At 42.8% G+C, this 20606-nt stretch overlaps 1 protein-coding gene across 1 annotated transcript in view; it reads left to right on the plus strand.

Annotated features, from left to right (window-relative positions):
- Positions 1-20606, plus strand: part of EFHC2 (EF-hand domain containing 2) — an 82085-nt gene that overhangs the window by 23497 nt on the left and 37982 nt on the right. Inside the window, exons 4-7 of the mRNA XM_006137936.5 lie at positions 5786-6009; positions 13066-13317; positions 15192-15302; positions 15644-15782. Of these exons, the coding sequence (XP_006137998.3) occupies positions 5786-6009; positions 13066-13317; positions 15192-15302; positions 15644-15782 (726 nt within the window). The remainder of the gene's footprint in view (positions 1-5785; positions 6010-13065; positions 13318-15191; positions 15303-15643; positions 15783-20606) is intronic.

Below are 20606 nucleotides of genomic sequence, written 5' to 3' on the forward strand. Positions count from 1 at the left end.
TAATGCTGGAAGATGAATTGCTAAAGTAGGAAAAAATATGGCTTGTTTTACATGGTGGGGTAATGCACTTTGTAGGGGTGTGATTTCTAAAACTCATATGTTTTACATTAATGATGCTCTTTAATGTAGTGCCGTTTGCAGGAGTACTCCATTAAAAGGAATCTTTAGTGCACCCCAGCAGGGTCTGTGTGGGGCAATTAGTGTTCTTTAGAAATCTCTCTCCTGTAGAGTATGTACACAAGCCCTTAGAAGCATTTGAAGAAAGCTATCCAAGCCGAGAAACAAATACATTCAGTCATGTTTTGTGAGTTCAAATTGAAACTGACTTTGGAGAAACCAGAAACTAAAAAGCTAAAAATAACAGTACAATCAAAATACAGGCAGTCCCCGGGTTACGTACAAGATAGGGACTGTAGGTTTGTTCTTAAGTTGAATTTGTATGTAAATCGGAACTGATACATATTGTAGGGGAAACTCTAGCCAAATATTTCTTCAGAGCTCAGTTTTATTCTCCACACCTCACTTCCCTCAGTCCTTTATTCTCAAGCTGAGGTGTCTGCTGAGAAAAGCCGCTCCGCGTCTCCCTGGTCTGCTTGGGGAGGGGGCGCTAGCTTCGCGTCTCCCTGGTCTGCTGGGGGGAAGCAACTAGTGCGGGGTTGCCTTACCCCGTTTGTAAGTAGGGATCCGATGTAAGTCGGATCCATGTAACCCGGGAACTGCCTGTACACAAAACTAATTAAGGATATGGGAGCACAGAGTCAAGGTGAGATCAATAATCTTGAGAACACATAACAATTCCACCTAAATCTTTCCAGAGTCAGAGTGTTACTGCAGAGCAGCAAAAAGAAGTCCTTCACATGCAGAGACAAGATAGGATGATTCTAAGCTGCATTTCATAATTCGCAGCTAACTGAACCCTGGCTGGCTGATGCTCTCTGTTATGAAAGTCATTTATGTCCTATGGGGTTAACTGTAGTTTCTAGTGCAGCCTAGGCCCCATAATCTAGAGCACAGTTAAGCAGCTGGCTGGCTTCCCCAAGGTCAGCTAGCTGAAAAGGAGAGCAGAACTGCCTGCTGGCTGGCTTCCCCAAGGCCAGCTGGCTGGAGAGGAAAGTGCAATCAGGCAAGCGGGGTTGCAGTTAGCTCCAGTTTAACTGAATCACTGATTCCATGAAGGTTTAATGATGTTTCTTGGAACCTTTAGATAATCAGGATTCTGTCATGTTTATTAAGGGCCAGGTCATACCCTTGCTGCAGGCTCACACTGGTGAGTGGATACAAGGAGCCCTCTGACATCCCAGGCTTGTTTTTTCTATTGTGGGGAGAGCAGTGGTTCCTGGGGTGCTACTCCCCTGTTCTGTGCTGGGAGGCTTTGAGTTATCAGAGTGATAACTTCACTCATTTCCCTCCTCTTCGCTTTACTCAAGTGCATGGACCAGCACAGCTGAGCCAGTGTGGAAGATGTACCAGGCGGAGTGCTGGAGCTGTTTACTTTCCCTGTGAAGTTTGGGAGTAAGCAGGCAGTTTTGACATCATTTGTTCCTTGCTCTGCTCAGTAAGATTACAATCAAACCCTAAGGTTTCCTTGCATCCATTTTTGGAATTAAAGCTCTCTTGTAAGCAGCTATTGGACTTGTCCAAATAAAAAATAAAAGCACACTTTAAAGAAACAGGCAGAGGTGCTCTAAAAATATATTATTCACTACTTGTCCTCCGGACACCAATAAGGATCACAGGGAGTCAGCCCACCAGTCATGCCAAGAAAGATTACATGTTCTTGCTCCTGGCATAAGCACATAGTGAAAATAAATGTTCTTACAATAGGCTGGTGCAGAAAAGAAGCCATACTCCAGATTGCAAAACAAGAGTGTAATGAAGAAGGGGGTTGGCCCAACTGACCAGCAGGAGATTAAAAAATATAAAATCAGTAATGTGGTAGACTAGTCTGTTGGATGCTCCACTGTATGAAGGGACATCTACTTAAAAAGGAGATCTCAGAATGTTCTGAGTGACTGATTAGTTGAGCATAAAGGTCCTCTTATAATGGATTCTTATGGCAAATTTCCTGATGCAGAAATTTTTTTTTCTCCTGATGAAAACAGGATAATAAAAGCGTAAACTGTGCTGAACAACTTCTATTGAATCTCACATTCATCAGGCTAAAGCAGGGGCGGGGACCTCCAGTGCGCTGGCTGCGCGTTATTTGACAAGGTTAGCCGCTAACGGGCTGCCAGACTGTTTGTTTACCTGAGTGTCCACCGGGCTTTGAGTGTCCACCAGCACAAAGCCCCACAACTCCCTGGGGCAGCAGTTCACTGTTCTCAGCCAATGAGAGTTGTGGGAAGCAGCATAGGCCGGGTCAGGGTGGGGGCAACACATGGCACTCCCTTGGCTGTTCCTCTGTGTAAATTCAGATTCCAGGGAGCCATGCGCACCCAGGTAGAGAGCCTGCTGGCCCCATGCCAACTGAACTCTAAATCAGAGGGTCAGAAATGCCAGTTGATAGAGCTCTGTGGTTGGCATGGGGCCAGACGACACAGCTTTTACTGTAATATTTAATTTTAAAATAGGGTGCTTTTGACACCTTCTGCACAAGATATTGGCAAAGAAATTCCTACCTACCCAGCAACAGTATCCATTGAAAAATAGCTGAAAGCTTACTCTCTGATTCTTTGTCTACACTGCCAAGATGCATCATGTTAAAAAAACATATTTACCTAAAATGATATTTAAGCATGACTTTGCCCTTTGTATCAATAAGGATAGTTATGTTTAAAAACATATAGCAGGACATGGTTAACCCAAGGGGAGACCTGTCGAGACAGCAACTGTGTGACTTGGTGAGGCAGAGATGGAGGTGCTTTGGGCAGGCTCAAGTGGATGCTTGTGTAGGGCCAGCTGGTGAGAGCAGGCTGGAAGCCCAGACAGACTGTAACCACACAGGGCAGAGGGAGAGTTCCCATCCAAGTGGTGACATCGCATAGACTGGCCGACTGCTATTTGTGAGGGATAAATTGCTGTCCAAGGGGCTCATCAGACCTGGTCCTGGCTTGTGCATTGGCTGCTGCAGCACACCTGAGACATTGCAGGCTCTGGCTGAGGGATTACCTCATAAGACCTGGGTGTTAACCATGACCAGCTAACATGTTAATATTAATTAGAGTATTTGCAATGATTCATTGCCTTAGTGGTCCAAATATGCCCAGAGGCTGTACACCAATACATCATAACCTCAGAGGTAGAATCTTTGCAAATCATTGTATGACTCCATAGAGCAGACTGTGGTTTATAGTGGTTATCCAAGTTTGGAGTTGGACTGGCCAGATAGTTGCTCATAATTATTTTCCAATGAGAGGTCAGGTCAGTGACATAGGACTTAAAGGGTGCGTCTAAACTACATGCCTCTGTCGGCAGAGGCATGTAGATTTGTTTTTTTGGCAAAGGCAAATGAAGCCGCGATTTAAATGATCGCGGCTTCATTTACATTTACATGGCTGCCGCGCTGAGCCGACAAACAGCTGATCAGCTGTTTGTCCGCTCAGCGCGCTAGTCTGGACGCTCCCCTGCCAACATCAAAGCCCTTTGTCGGCAGCCCCGGTAAACCTCATCCCACGAGGAATAACGGGGCTGCCGACAAAGGGCTTTGATGTCGGCAGGGGAGCGTCCAGACTAGCGCACTGAGCGGACAAACAGCTGATCAGCTGTTTGTCGGCTCAGTGCGGCAGCCATGTAAATGTAAATGAAGCCGCGATCATTTAAATCGCGGCTTCATTTGCCTTTGCCTATGTGTCTAATCTACATGCCTCTGACGACAGAGGCATGTAGTCTAGACACAGCCAAACTGTAATGTGAAACTAGGGGCAAACACACTGGAAAATGTATTTATTTATTTGTTTCACTACTCTGAAAATCGGAATGAATTGGCATCTGGTTTTGACTTCCATGATTCCACATGGAGAGCAATTGTCTCTAAGATAGATGCTTGCAGCTAGTTTATTTTTGGGTGTGGGGAAAGAAGGTTTAACTTGTTAAAGCAAAACTAAAGCTACTGTGGATGGGTCAAGCATGGTTAGACAGCTGGTGTTTTGTGACCTCTGCAGGAGCTCGGGAGGTGCCTGCCCGCCTGTCTGCCCACCCTCCTTCTGCTCTGGGAGGGCCAGGACCACTGCCCACCCATAGTTTGAGGAGTGGTCCACCAGTGGCTCATGCTCAGGGGTGGAAGATGCCACAGGCTGACTGTGCCCCAGAGGGACGGGGCTGCTGGCCTCCTGTACTTCATGGGGGAGGTAGTGTGTGCTGCCTATGCTCTAGCGTGGTCAGGAAAGCTTGCGGACTGCCCATAGGGGTGGGCCATGGACCACTTGTGTTTTGGCGGGAGAAGGAGGGGATGCGGACCCACCGTGCTCGGGGTGGGGGTTGCTACCCATGGGCAACAAACAGTCTGAAGATTAATATGATTTAATAACATTCAGAACCTCTGGAAAGAGATTACAATAGTTAGTAACCTCAGTCTTCTTGGCATTGTGTCAGTCAATGAATGCCTTTTATTTCCTTGCTTGTGGTTGCTGCACAGCATGTAGACTCAGGAGTTCTGGTTCTAGCTATAGACCATCTGTGGCAAAACTAGGCCTCAGGAAACTAATTTACCTTTTTTCAGTTGATGGATATTAAAGCTGTCTATGTCATGGGGTAGGATGGTGTTTACAAATATTAGTGAATGAACCCAAAGTCTTTTTGAGATGCTATAATGGTGAACACTAGTAAAATTAAGGTATGAACAAATCCTCTAGTGTCTGGTTGCTAAAACAATAGAGGTTTCCCATTTTAAGTATGGATATAAGCAGTCACCTGGCTTGCAGGGAGCTGGTCCTTTGCGTCAGTGATGTAAAGAATGAAAATTAAACCAAGTCCCAAGATTGTCTAGGTTCAAAATGAAAAGTTTTTTCCCCCCTGTTAGGGTTCTGGCCCTCGTCATGTTGCTAAACCCTGAGCTTCCTCTCCAAGTCAGTGGCCTGCATTCCCCCACTTCAGTCCAATCACTCCAATATTGCCCCTGCTTTCAACTTCTTAATGACCTTAAACTGAAGGCCCCTCTCTCCATGCATGGAAGTTTAGCTAGAGTCTCCTGGGCAGGACAATTCTCTCCTCCTCTCACTGTGGATGATTACTGTTCTCACCCTGTAGAGTCGGGTACAGGGGCATCCCAGCACTGCCATCCTTTGTTTCCCAGACTGTATCATCCAGCTGGCCACCCTCCTTGCATGTTAGCTATTTTTGTGACTTTTTTCACCTTTCTCTTCAGAAAATAACTGGTGGCAAAAGGTAGTAAGGGATGCCCTAGCTTCTCCATAGAAGTGGCAAAGACCTCCCACCCCTTTGGATGGTTGATCAGTTTAGGAATACTTGCCAGTCATGTACTGGGATCTAACTGACTGGGATTTGGCTTCAATAAAATACCTGGAAATTTTGGTCTCAGAAGGTAATGATTTTCTTTACCTGCATCACAGCAGTGTGTTTCACCTCAGTATTTGGTGAATGATTTGCGAATTTCTGGAAGTTATTAATGTTATGTATTATTATGATGATTTTATTATAGTAAGGAAAAAAGATCCCCTTTATATACTTACGTGCACAATCTTTGCTGAACAAAGGAATAGTTGTCTTACGTTTGCTGATTTTTTTAAATTTTATGTGGGTTCTTCCATTTTTTTAATAATCAAACCAACCTACTTGGTTAATGTGAAATTTGATCCTTCGAGTAAAGATACGTATAATTTTGATACAGGAACTCTTGTTCGGCGTCATCGGATTCCACTTCCACCTCCTAATGAAGATCAGTTTTATACGGTAGATTATTTCAATATCAATACAGATGTGATCTTTTATGCCCGAAGGTATAAGATTGTAGATTGTGATCAATTCACAAAAAATTTTTTGAGGAAGCTGGGAGTCAGATTAAATCCTCCGGCATATCATCCAGAAGACCCATACACAAGAGACAGGCAAAAGGTAAGTCAAGACAATAGTAGTGAAAATCTAATTTTATAAACAAAGAAACCTTTGTGAAGTCATGTGCAATGTAAATTATATAAGACTGGTTTTGCTGTAACAAATTAAAAATGTTTCCAAATAACTGTTTTAATACGGCATATGTGAATGAAATTTGGAATTGGTACAGAAAAATAAAGCAGAAAAAAAACCCCATTTGGTATACTTTGGCTCACTGTCAAAAGCAATAGTACATAATGTAGCTCCAGACAGGTCAATTTTTTTGTTGATGTGTACGTCTACTTTGAAGCAGAGGGAAAGCATTTGGGAAATAGCTAGCATGAGGAATTCTTACAATCAAAACAATGTCTGTTGTGTGTTTTGCTTGTTAGAACTGTTCTTATCTATTAGTAAAAACTGTAAGAACATAGGAGTTTGTGAGCATGTAACTGCACAATATTACATTTAATAGTTGTATAAAATGAGTTACTTTCAGCCCTATATGTGGTGAGTTAAATTTATTAGAGACAAATTATAAAGAATGAGATTGTCTCTAAGGGTACATCTACACCACAATGCTATTTTGGGATACCAAAGGTATTTTAAAATAGCTACCCCGTGTCTTTTGAACACATCCACTATTGCGAAATATAGCAGACACACTATTTCAGCATCCCTGTAAATCTCATTGCATGAGGGATAAGGGATGTCTTGAAATAGTGTTTTATTTCGGAATTTGGCGCTGTGTAGACGTGCCAAATTTTGAAATAGCCTATTTTGAAAACGAATCGAAATAAGATATGCAATTTGCATAGTCAAATTGCATATCTTATTTTGAGCTATGGGTGCAGTATAGATGCACTCTAATAAATCTGATTTACCACATGTGGGTCTGGATATAACTCTTTTAATATAGATACTAATTGTAATACTCTGCTACCAATTCTCCAGATGCCTCCCCTCTGCTGGATGGTAGAAAGAATTCCTTGTGGTTATTTCCCATGTAAGAGCTTAAATGGAGAGAATCTAGTAGATGATTGGGGAACTTCTCGGGTAGCAAACAATAGGGGATGGATCAGATGATCCCAGTGATGAGGACCCTCAGTAATAAACTTTAATGTCCTTTTCAGGTTCTGGTTGACTTGTTTAACTAGACCATCTATTTGTAGATGGTATCCTTACTATCGGGAGTCAGACCAGAGTGACTTTTGTCATTCTTTTAAGTTCTACTTCTTGGCATTTAGGGGAGGAGCCTGTAACTTCTTGGTGAATTTTGAGCCAGAAAAAGCAATCTAGAATCCTGTCTGGGTCCTCTTATGATGTGGGTAACTTCAGAGAGGACAGTGGTAGAACCACACATCTATGAGGCCAAGGAAAGAGAAGTTGCAACTGAACCTCACCTGTTAGTCTGTTTTCTCCAGCTGATTCAGTCTGCCTGCCCTGGGGTACTGCTTTGCTTGTTGATGTTCACAACTAGCAGATGGTCATAAACCTTTCTTCTGATTCTTGATGAAATCAGTCCTTCTAGTTAGGGTGCCCCTCTCTTGTTAGGGAGCCAAGATCAGTTTGTTGTTTGGGATAGATCCCCCTCTCAAGGGTCCTGCTCCTCACATATACCTGCCAGTTTTGTAGGATTTGAGAGCCTGTCTCCCAGAGGTCCCTCAGTTAACCTCTCTGGGACGGGTTTAGACTACCTCAGTACCTCACAGAAATGCTCCCAATTCACACCTAGATAATGGGGCAGGCAAGTGTTGGGACTAGCTCCACTGCAAAGGCCTTCCATGTTTTCCCCTACAGTCAATTGCATGCGTACGGTGGGATAGGGTTTTGTATCTTTGTGAATATAGTGTAGAAAGAATTCAATACTTCCTGGGTAGGTTTGGGACCAAGTCATCTGGACCGGGGCAGCCATCATTGGGAATCTATCAGACCCATCATCTCTGTGTTGAGACCATTACTTTAGCCAGGGATTGCTTATCGGCACAGCTTCCTGCCTTCCATAGCGGTCCATAACCATGCTCAAGCAGTGGCAGTTGTGAGCCTGATGACTCAGGGTGGCCACATGAAGAACATACTCCCCCTGCTGGCTGGTTGGGCACTGTCTGTAAGACTAGTGCCTTTCCTTATGTGGCCTGTCTGTTCCCATCCCTGCCTTTCCAGTAGAAGAGCCCATAAAGGTCCCTGCGACGTTTGCTGGGGCTAGGGCATGAGATGCTGACATTTCCCATCAAGGCCAGTCTGGCGCCTCTTAGAGACTGGTGCTTCTGAGTTCATACTACTGATTTGCTGATGAGACAAGGGGCCCCTTTGGAGTCAAGCAGGTTCTTGTGTGATGCTGGTAAAGCTACTTCAATAGCTAGATAATCTTCCATCAGCCAGACAGCATCAGCTAGCGATTCTGGCCAGTGTTTGAGCTCCTCGTCTCTACCCCGAGCTAGAAGAGTGTGTGGGCAAACTGCTCCACTCACTGTGAGCTTGGCCACCTCAGTTCCTATCCAAATCTCTACTTTAACTTCTTTCAGGATCAGTCTCAGTTTCTGGACAACCATGTAAAGCCAGGCTCCCGGGGCATAGTTCTCTGTCAGCAGGTCTCTTCCATGATGTCAAGGTAGTTAAGTGTAGCTGCTTTCACCTGTACATAGTCTTGGGATGACACTGCCCAGATCCCAGTATGCAGCCCGTGCTGTTCCCATCAGGTCAGGTGCCCACAGGGTGACTTATTGGTCAGGTGGACAGTGGGTTTCTGTTGCTAGTCACTCAGACATTACCAGGAAAGCCTCTGTCATGTTCAGGTTTCATCTTATTGAGTTTCACTGGCAGTTGGGGACATAGAGGCCCTGGAGGGAAACCTGTGGAAGACCCTGGACTACATTGGGACCCTTAACTATTGGACCAGCCTTTGCTTCTGTTCCTCCTGTTGTGCCTTTAAGGCCTGGGCCATCTTTTGCTACTGGGCTACCATTTCCTGCAGGTGTTGCAGCTGCTGGTTTTCTGTTGTGCACTGGAGAAAATGCTTGAGATCCATGTTGTCTGTCCTCTGTGACACAACTGTGGAGATAGGGTGTTTGACAATTTGGGTCAGTCAGTCTTCTTAATAGGTAGCAGGTTTAAAACAAACAGAAAAAATTACTACTTCACACAACATGCAGTTAACCTGTGGAATTCCTTACCAGAGGATGTCGTGAAGGCCAGGACTTTAACAAGGCTCAAAAAAGAGCTAGATAAATTCATGGAGGCTAGGTCCATCAATGGCTATTAGCTAGGATGGATACGAATGGTGTCCCTAGCCTCTGTTTGTCAGAGTCTGTGAATGGGTGATAGGGATCACTTGATGATTGCCTAGTCTGTTCATTACCTCTGGGGGGCACCTGGCATTGGTCGCTGTTGGAAGACGGGACCGTGGGCTAGATGGACCTTTGATCTGACCCAGTATGGCCGCTCTTTGTTCTTACCCTTTCCAGGGGTAGGAAGGATCTTCACCACTGATGGCATCTCTTTGTGGTGAAGCATGGCATAGCAGCTCACTCCCTGCTGGGTATCTCCAGGTGATGGGTGCTCCTCTTTTTCTTCCTGTGACTTGGTCCTCCAGCCAGGCCACTTCAGAGTCTCTTTCTGAGGTCATCCATGAGCAAAAAATTAAGGGAATAAACTGAGTTAATGAGACAGAGGGGAATGACTCCACCTCTTGGTGTGTGGAGTCTGCCTTTCCCTTCCCTTAGGAAGGGCTTCAGGCAGTGGTTGTCTGGGAAGCTACTGCCTTCAGTCAGCTCTTCGTTAGGGCTAACGGTTGACAGTCTGTCCCCTTTCCCAGGTATGCCCACAAATGAGCTGTTTTTAGTCTCCTCCTTCATCCTGTGCCTCTTTGCAAGTATAGCAGGGCAGAGCTGTCTGAGACCCAAGCATGTCTGTAGCCCTTTATTGTGCAGTGTGGGGTTTGTACACCCAGTCACATCATCCTGCTTATGACATTGCTTAGGTTGTAATAAACCTATTAGTCCCCATCCTCCAAGGATACTTGCACAACACTTTCAAAAGACAAATCTGGGAGCTTACATTCAGAACTTTGGTAGAAAAATCATGGATTGAATAGAAACATTGGCTTGATGGCTTATTACAATGATCTGTAACCCACTAACAACCGCTCTAGCTGCCTGCCCCACCCTCTGCCATTTTCTTTTCCCCATAATTGGAGGGGTTTTACAGGCCACTTCACCTTAATAGTCCCTTGAAACATGTGTTAATAACATATGCTAAACAATCCATTCCACTTTATATTCAATTTTGATACTCTGAGTACATTTCCTAGACCTCAAGAAGAGTTCTTTGTAAACTCAAAAGATTATCTCTCTTATCAACAGAAGTTAGGCCAATAGAGGATATTATTACCTAACCCACCTTGTCTCCTTAACATTCTTAAAGGCAGATTTATTTGGAGTCATGGGAGGTTATCAGTATTGGGGAAGATACAGCTAAAATTCAAAGGATCTTGATAAATTGGAGAACTGGGCTATAGCCAAATTGGAGAAAGAAAAATATGAGGTGCTACACCAAGGGAAGAAAAATAAAACACACAAACACAGAATGGGGAATAACTGGCTTGGCAAAAGCCTTGCTGAAAATGACCTGGGAATTGTGGTAGATCAGAATATTATAACTGAATCACAGAATACTATAACTGAAAGGGACCTCAAGCGATCATCAGGTCTAGTCCTCTGCTCTCACGGCAGGACCAAATGCCATCTAGACCATCCCTGATAGATGATATCTAACCTGCTCTTAAATATCTTCATGATGGAGATTCCACAAACTTCCTAGGCAATTTATTCCAGTGCTCAACCACCCCGACAGTTAGGAAGTTTTTCCTAATGTCCAGTCTAAACCTCCCTTGCTGCAGTTTAAGCCCATTGCTTCTTGTCCTATTATCAAAGGCCAAGGAGAACAATTTTTCTTCCTCTTCCTTTTAACACCCTTTTGGATACTTGAAAACTACTATCATAACCCCTGACATGAGTCAGTAATGTGATGCTGTTACAAAAAAAGCACTTGTAACCTAAAATTGCATTAACATAGGCATAGCATTCAAGACACAGGCGGGATAGTACTGCTTTACTCAGTGCTGATTAGGTATTTTGGTCACCAAAGTACTGAACGGCTGTAGAGAAACTGGGAAAGATCCAGAGGTGAGCGACAAAGATGATCAAAGGGATGATCCACAAGCTGTATGAATAAAGGCTGAAGGAAATGGGTATGTTGTTTGGAAAAGAGGTGATTAAAGATGGATATGATAGTGGTCTTCAATTAGTTGCAAGGCAGCCATAGGTGGAGAAAAGTTGTTCTCTCTTGCCACAGAAGAGGGGACAAGCGGCAATGGGTTCAAACTACAGCAAAACAGATTTTAGATTAAACTTCAGGAAAAACGTCCTAACTAAGAACACAGTAGGCCAATGGAACAGGCTGCCTAGGGAAGTGGTGGAAACTCCTTCACTGGAGTCTTTCAAAAGGAGGCTGGCTCTCCATCATAGATACAACAAATGCTATATCTTGCAGAGAGTTAAACTATTTGACTTTTGCAGTCCCTTCTAACCCTATCCTATGGTTCTGTAATCCAAGCACATATGTGACTTTAGATTCCTTGATTTGGGCACTTTCCCGTGTCATCATTCGTCTCTCCGCTCCCCCCTCCATTTTATTAAAGGTAAATCTTACATGAAACACATTCTTGCATCCTTAGGACTCAGTCTCTGGCATTCACTCTCTCTCACAAGCTTCCAGACATGCATCCCAACAAGTCTCCCTTTGCATCAGTTTCCTAAACATGGTATAGATTTGTGTTTTCTGCAGGACTTGGGATCTTTCTCCCCACAAATCAGAGAGAAGCAATGGGAATAGCAACAAGAGATTTTCCCATGGTCTCTTCTTTAAGGGCTGTCTCCTCCTTCACCAATATGGGGGTCAGGAGGCATTGCTCTCTTTTTCTGATCTGCCCTCAGTAGGAATTATGGCCAAGAGTTTACAGCCAGCTTCATCGGTAGCAGCATTTAATTCAAACCCCACATGTCTGTCTCTCCCACTTTCTTCCTGTTGTTGAGGCTCTTCCATGACAGTGACCAGAAGTAACAGTGGGATTTCTAGCATTTAAAGATTCATGAGGCAGTCTGCACCTCTTGAAAGCTGTGTAGACATCTGTGCATTAGTTATCTTTTGTTGCTATTTTCAAGCTTTTCACCATAACTACAAGGGCTAGAAAAGTCTTTTTTTTTTGTCAAATAAAAACAAATTTTGAACTCATCACATGACTTTAGGTGTTGGGCCTATCCCTTCATCTTAAACTGACCCTGTAGATTACATGCATGGGATATATTTTCCTAAATTGGGGGCTAAAACTTTAACCCAGGATAAAATTCAGTGCAACACTTGTCCATCCTGGAACTTTCTATGACTGCAAAGTGCTGCTTTTCAGACTTGCATTAATGGGAATATATATTTTTGACACATATGTGTAATTCCTGTTTATACCCAATTAGTGCATGCTGAGAAGAGAATATATTCCATTCAATAAGTGTAAATCACGCACATCACTTTGTAGCTCAAGTTTCTATATAATCAGATAATTACCTGTTAAAGCCTTATATTTTTTTTAGCGTAACCTTTCTTCCATATAGTTAATTACTGATATAAAATATTTTGAAAGAACTCAAAGAGCGTGACGTTTTATTATTAAATGTACCCCAGAGGGTACCAGAGGTAATTTGCTGGAACATTTGTGGCACAAATGATGAATATCTTATCATTAAAACCTTGACAATTGTGTGATTGGAAGGACCATTTATAGCAGGCGAATCAAAGATTTAAAAGTCTAAATATAAATGCTCTTTTCAAAAATATACTGAGAATATCCTTTTTTTAAAAATAGTTCTTTAGCTATGTTGTACATTTGATTTACTGTCACTAAATTATGTAATTTGAAACACTTAAAAAACTAATCTGAGAACATGTCTTTATCCTGGGTTTTTTCCTGTCGTTGAACAACTTATTTAATTTTAAAAAAGGTCTCTTTCATTTCTCCTTGATCTGCAGATTGCGGATAGTATGAAACCTTTGCGTCCTTATGAGCGTTTTGATACTCTGAGGCAGTTTTTGGAGCATGATGGACATGTTTTACGCTTTTACTGTATGTGGGATGATACAGAATCCATGTTTGGGGACCCTCGAGAACTTATTCTGCACTATTTTTTGGCTGATGATACTATTGAAGTAAAAGAAGTGATACCAATAAATTCAGGCCGGGATGCTATTCCACTTTTTCTCAATAGAAAGAAGCTACCAAAGGTGAAGAATAAAAAATACAGCATATTAAAGTTCTTTTGTTAACTAAAAGCTTGAATGCATTATTTTGAAGTTCCTGTGTTAGGAGTAAAATGATAATTACAATATACTATATTATCAAAATTATTGAGACTCACAACAATTATAGGATTTTTTCCTTGCCTACATATTTGATCACACAATCGGTTAAAAAATTATAAAAAATAATTAGGTTTGGGTTTGTTTTACTTAAATCTCATGGAAGAGCTAATAAGTTTGTATTCTACAGTTTCCTTTTACCCATCTTAGTATCCTTTTACCCACCTTAGGATTCAGTGATGTAAATTGCTGCTAGCAGTTCAATATAAGTAAACTTCTTGGAATTAGGGCCTGATCCAAAGCCAACTGAAGTCAATGTAAGTTCTTCCACTGATTTCAATGGATATTGGATCAGGCCTTAGAGGTCTACTAATTAATTTAGGTCCACTTTAACTTACTTAAAATTTTAGTGTTTCAACACAGGGAGTGTGAATCATCTTAGTGTTACTCTGTTTTTATATTGCTGATAGAGGTGCACCATTATAAATCTGGAATAATGCAATAATTAATTATTCCCCCTCCTTTGCTTTTAATATTTGTAATAATATTTAATTCTGTAAGTCTTAGATGTTTACAGGCTAATTTTAAAAAACAAACAGATCCCTGCCTTTAAGAGCTAACAGTGTGAGACCCTGGTCTTTCAGTGAGCTCTGACTGAACAGACACTGTACTCTTGCAGTGCTCAATGAAGGACTAGGATCAAGGGCCTCCTTCTCTTTGAAGTCAATAGAAATTAGAGGAAGTGCAGCAAGAGGTTACCCAAATGGGGATAGTATACAGGAAGGACTAGGGTTATGTTAAAAGATAATTACATTTGTTTTAGTTATGTGCCTATCTAATTGATTTTTCATTGTAAAGTGTGTTGTATTTATTTTGGTTTATATAATTAGAATAAATTATTAGTCTAAATTTAAAGCCTACTATAGGAACATTCATTATAACATCACAATAGAATATGCTGGCTAGCTCTTTTATATATTTGTAGCCCCAATCCTGCCTGTAGCTTTTACTTGCTACAATAACATAATAATAACAACTTGTACCAGCAATAATAATAGTTCTCAGAGCAGAATTGTATAGATATGCAATACTCTAGTTGTGTTAACCGTTGCTTTCCAGTTGCTTCATGGAAGGAGACTATGCCCTTGGACATACGGTAGGACTTTGAGGGTATGTCTAGACTACATGGCTCCGTTGACGGAGCCGTGTAGATGAGTTTACTAGACATAGGAAAATGAAGCGGCGATTTAAATAATCGCAGCTTCATTTACATCAAAATGGCCGCCGCGCTGTGCCAACGATCAGCTGACCGGCACAGCGCAGTAGTCTAGACGCTCCGTGGTTGACAAGGGAAGCCTTTGTTGACCGCTCCGGTATGCTTCGTGAAACGAGGTTTACCAGAGTGGTCGACAAAGGCTTCCCTTGTCAACCACGGAGCGTCTAGACTAACGCGCTGTGCCGGTCAGCTGATCGTCGGCACAGCGCGGCGGCCATTTTGATGTAAATGAAGCGGCGATTATTTAAATCGCCGCTTCATTTTCCTATGTCTAGTAAACTCATCTACATGGCTCTGCTGACGGTACCATGTAGTCTAGACATACCTTGAATGTATAGTTCGAACATCATAGCGGCTTTGGAGGTCAGTAGCATAAACATACCTCGCTATAGTCACTCAAAATATTCACACAAAACAGTCATATGAAATTATCTCATACAACCACTGGTTATATAGCAACTGAAGTTGCTATTTTTTGCTTTGTTAGATGGGCTTCTCAAGAATCTGTTCTCTTTTCTTGCAGTATGCTCCAGAAGGGCTGTATCAGCCTGGTGCAATTACAGATCGCACAGTTCTCAATGTGTTTGGAGGCTTAGTAGGAAACAAAGGTCGTTACATTCTGGACAACCGTAAGGTTAGATATTTCTGAATACCTCAGGCCATCTAATGCAATTACAATTGTTTTATGATTTCTAATATCCTGCTTATCTAAAATAAAGATTATTTGTTAGAATGGTGGTGTCATTGCAGAGCTGCTTAAATCAGCAATGTTGAAATTTAATAAGCAATGTTTGTGAAAATGTTTAGAAAAAGCTTTAGGTTGGAATGGGAGGAAAAAAAATTTCAGAAGTGAAATACAGACTTTTTAAAATTAAAGATCAAATATTTATGTAAACTTTCAAAGGTTTTTTAGACAATTCCATTTTATTCTGAGATTCATAAAGGTGCTTCTTAAATCTGTTTTTCTTTTATTAGACAGGAACGGTGCACCCAGAATTTTACAAAGACTCTGACCTGACAATAGGGGCAGTGATCAATGTTTGGGGAAGGAGGGTAATACTCTGTGACTGTGATGAATTTACTAAAGAATATTACAGGACAAAGTATGGAATCAGTAAGTAGTTATATTTATCCATTTGTGTGCCAGCTTTTAAATTTTGAATTTTTAGAAGCTTATTCTTGATTAATAGAAACACTTTTTTAAATTAAAAGTCTGGAGCAATATAATGTACTTTAAGTAGCTAACAGCAAAACAGTAGTTTTTCAGGGATCTCAGTGGAGCTGTTACAGAGTTAAGTCCAGAAAGGACCACCCCCCTGACCTCCTGCACATCACAGACAGCAAAACACCGTATAACCACAGTCAGACTGAGCCCAACAACTAGATTTAAACCAAAGTGTTACAGTCCTTAAGAAACTGAACTATTATGTGCCAGAGGCAGTGATTAGGACTGAGGCGCATCAATGCAATAGAAGGGAATTGATTTAGTAAAATAATCTTAGCCAGTGATCCATGCTGTAGAAGCAGGCAAAAAGTGCCCAAGGTCTGTGCCTATCTGACCGGTGGGAATATTGCCTCCCATCCTTGGATATGGTGGACAGTTAGTCCCTGAGCATCTGAGTGAGACCCACTAGATGTCCCTAAAGTGTGAGATGTTAGAAACATAAAGCTTGAGCAGTAAGAGATGCCCAGAGAGGCTTAGCTTAGTCCTCCATGAGGGCTGGCAATCCTGCTATGCAATCCTTCTCCATAAATTATCTTCTAGGTCACTAGAAGTTTTATCCGCATTGCTCAGGTCCTTAACTCATTTAAAAAATTTTTTTTCTTCATTTAAATCATTACTTGGGGGTGAGGCTGGGGATGAGGAGTTCAGAATGCAGGCTGCATCAGGGAGAGAGGACTACCCCAGCCCTCTCTCACCATGGTAGCTGGAGGCCAGGTGTCTCCTTTGAAGAGTACTTTATCCTGCCATTAGTTTAGTTATCCAATGAATAGATACTAATGAATGGATGGATTGCTCAAAAGTAACGAGAAAAATGCTGCTACAACCCTCTCTGTCTGACATATGCAACAGTTGTGGGAGGGATGCATGGGAAACAAGGTATCTGGGTAGACCTGTTTGGAACCCAGTCTCATGACCAGAGGGACTGCGGAGTTTGAACCAAAGTCTTATGAACTTCATGATGGAATGAGGTACTGTCGTGCTGTCAAATTGTGACAACAATGAATGGCTAAAAAACATCAGAAGGAGGAAGATCACATTTTTTTTTCTCTGGAGGTTGGCCCAATATTATAGCAGAAGCCTTTATTGAAGTTAACTACAAATATTGAATACAGGTTGCACCTTCCTAGTCTGGCACCCCTGGGACCTGAACTGTCCTGGATGGTGGATTTTGCTGGATCAGAGAGGTCATTGCTGGCCCCCCTGCCAGCAGCCCCCTCCGGCCCTGACCTCACCACCAGCCTCCTGGCCAGCTCCCCTCCTCACTGGTCCTCGCTGCCCTGTCAGGCCCCACTGCCCTGCCAGGCAGCCCCGCTGCCTCTGCGTGCACCAGGCTCCCGCTGCAGCGCCCAGCAGCCCCGCTACCTCTGTGGCACCAGGCTCCAGCTGCAGCACCCGGCAGTCCCGTCACCTTCGCACCCCTATTCCTGCTGCCATGCTGAGCAGCCCTGCTGTCTCTGTGCACCAGGCTCCCATTCCCTACAGGGCAGCCCCACTATCATGTGGGGGACTCCCACTGCCCTGCTGCGAAGCCCCACTTCCATGCATCAGGCTCTCGCAGCTCTGCCAGCCTGCAGGGCTCCCAGGCGCTAGCTCTCCACTGGGACTCTCTGGTCCTGGAACATCCGTGTCCCTGATGTTGCTGGACCAGAGAGTCCCAGTTAAGAGTTTCAATCTGTACTGTTTCTTGGCTCCCTTGTTTGTGTGAGAAGAAAACAGATGGAACAGTGCTGGTGCAAATGTGCCAGGCATTAAACAAGATCCTATCGGACCATGTGAAAATTAAGAATGTCCATATCGTGAGTACTAGAATGGGCTTTTCCAACTGAAGTCTGAGAAGGGAACTGAAGACTGTGTGATGTGGTACTGGCAAAGACTCTTCTGTATCTCCTGGATAAAAAAGAAAAACACTTATGTTAGAAATGTTATTGAAAAGAAGTGGGCTCTGCTTGGAAATCAATAGGCACAAACTTATGTACTTTGGCCACATCAGGAATAGAGTATGAAAATAACCTTGAGAAAGTCATCATTGGAGGGATGGTAAAAGGTCACTGTAATATGGGATGACCAGCGAGGAGATAGATAGTTGAGAAGCAGATCACTGGGATGTCAACTGCTGCATATGCAAAATTAGCTATCAATTGAGAAAGCTTCCAAAAATGTTGCTGAGATATCACTAGTACAGGCAGTCCCCGGGTTATGTACAAGATAGGGACTGTAGGTTTGTTCTTAAGTTGAATTTGTATATAAGTCGGAGCTGGCGTCCAGATTCAGCCGCTGTTGAAACTGACCAGCAGCGGCTGAATCGGACACGCCTGGGGCAGAGCAGCTGGAGTGCTGCTGGGTTGGTCCCGCAGCGCAGCTCCTTGGCGTTACTGGACCAACCCGACAGCACCCCAGCTGCTCTGCCCTGGCTTCCTGGAATCAGCCACTGATCAGTTTCAACAGCGGCTGAATCTGGACGCCTGGGGCAAAGCATATGGGGTGCTGCTGGGTTGGTCCAGTAGCACTGCATCTCGGCGCTGTGGGACCAACCCGGCAGTCCCCCAGCTGCTCTACCCCAGGCGTTGGCGAGAAAAGCCTGGTCTGCTGGGGGGGCGCACTAGCTGTGGCCCCCCCCCCAGCAGACCAGGGAGACGCAGAGCGGCTTTTCTCACCACGGAGGACGCGGGTGTCGGGACCGCGGCGCGTCTCGGTGGTCCCGCCGCCCGCGTCCTCCGCGGCAAGAAAAGCCGATCCGCGTCTCCCTGGCCTGCTGGGGGGGGGTGTCCCCTGCGCCGCCGGAGGCGACGACAGTGGGGGAGGCACCCCGCACTAGCGGGGTCCTCCCCCCCGGTTTGTAACTAGGGGTCTGACTTAAGTCGGACCCACGTAACCCGGGGACTGCCTGTATTCAGAAATGAACATATGGACTTTACTTAATCTTCTGCATTGGTCCCTAGTGATTTGCAAGATATTTTTTGTGAACAACATATAAGAACATTGGGTTACTCTGCAGATTATTACAGCAAGAGACATATTTACAAATGTCCAAAAATACTTCTGTGAAACTGTTTTGCTACAGCTTTCTAAGACTTTGATAGAGATAAAATATGAGTTCACGGAAAATAATTAAATAGTTAGGAATTGGTTCAGAGGGCCAAAGCTGAAGATCACACAAGAATATTACATAATTACACAGACCTTCTGGCTACACTAGCTTTATGTAATGGGACCTATGAAGTAAAAAAGTAGAAACTTAAATACTACAGCAATTGAAAGTTATGGCATTTTGTTGATATATTGATTTATTAGTGATATATTAAACTTGTTACTGGTCGATTACAATTATGACTGATATATTAAAACAAATGTACAAGTGTTGAGTACCAAGAGAGTAAAACTAAACTTAGTAGTAATCTTTGTCTTGTCTACTAGACATACACTAGGTGGCACTGTTGGGGTGCAAGAAAGATCTTAATCAGTGTTCCATTTGTTATGTAAGTTCGACACACTTAAGATACTGTAACTGAGAATAATCAATACTATAAATATGATGGTTCTTTTTCAAACAGAGAATGCATGTGTGATCACCTAGTAATTCAACATACATACTCACATGTGGGTTTTCTCTCCTTTCAATATGCAGTATTTATTTAACTAGAGTTGCATGTGTAACTTCTCACATACTACATTGACATTTTTAGGGAGTCAGTATTGCCAGAAGCAATGTTAAGAAAATAATGTTTTTGTCATGTGTTTGCATAAATGATGCTACTCTGTTGCAGGTCGTTTTTGGTATAAAATTTGAAAATTTCCAAGCAGAAGACTTCTTCTTTATGTATCAACTTAGTACGTAGGCCCCCTGGACTAGTTGCACTATATTGTAGGAAGGAGATGTGTAATTTCTGAGGGAAATACTTTGTCTGCTTTGTTTTTATAGAAACTCCTCTTGATTGGTTCAAGAGGTAGTGTTAGCTTATCCTTTAAGAACTTAGTCTCAACTGGCGATGCTGCAGTAGAAGCAACTGCTGATGGAAGGATGAAGAAGGTGCATTAGGACTTGTACTTAGATGAAATTCTGACATCTGAATCCTTGGTGTACTCAACAACAATCTTGTATTAGATAAATCTGAATTAAAAGAGTAGGTTGTTATGCTCTTTTATTAGCATGTTCTAAATAGATATGTAGATTGAAAAAACACTCTAAGAAAAGTTTGCATGGCCCCAGATATCACCTTTTTTCTCTCTATGTGCTGAAATCAACCCTACAGTACAATAATGTTGGGAATGTTTGGGATAAAAAAAAATTCATTAAATCCATTTTTCTTTCTATAGAACTGTGTGTAAATTTCACTGTTTTCACTGGTTGGCCAGTTTTCACATAGAAGAGACAAGATTTGGGAATTTGAAAAAACATTCTTTTTTGTGTGGCCATTGTTGTACATTGACTTTCCGAGGCCCTCAGTTCTTTCATGGACCATGGATGCTGTGATGTACTTCTGGCTCGTGATTTTCTTAGTGTGTTGTACTTTTGTTTTCCAACATCTGCCAATGTTGCTTCCAGTTTAATAAACTCTATTTACAGGGAAAATAATCGTCAAATCTGTATCTGTCTTGATATTTATATTGGCTGTTTGCCTCAATAGGTGTTACAAGTAGTAACACTGCGAAACACAGGTTTGTGGGAGCAACCAAGGCACGCTAGAGCAGTAGTCAACACTGGGGCAGCAGGAT

The sequence above is a fragment of the Pelodiscus sinensis genome, chromosome 1, assembly GCF_052426305.1.
Source record: "Pelodiscus sinensis isolate ZL-2025 chromosome 1, ASM5242630v1, whole genome shotgun sequence".
Taxonomy (NCBI): Eukaryota; Metazoa; Chordata; order Testudines; family Trionychidae; genus Pelodiscus; species Pelodiscus sinensis.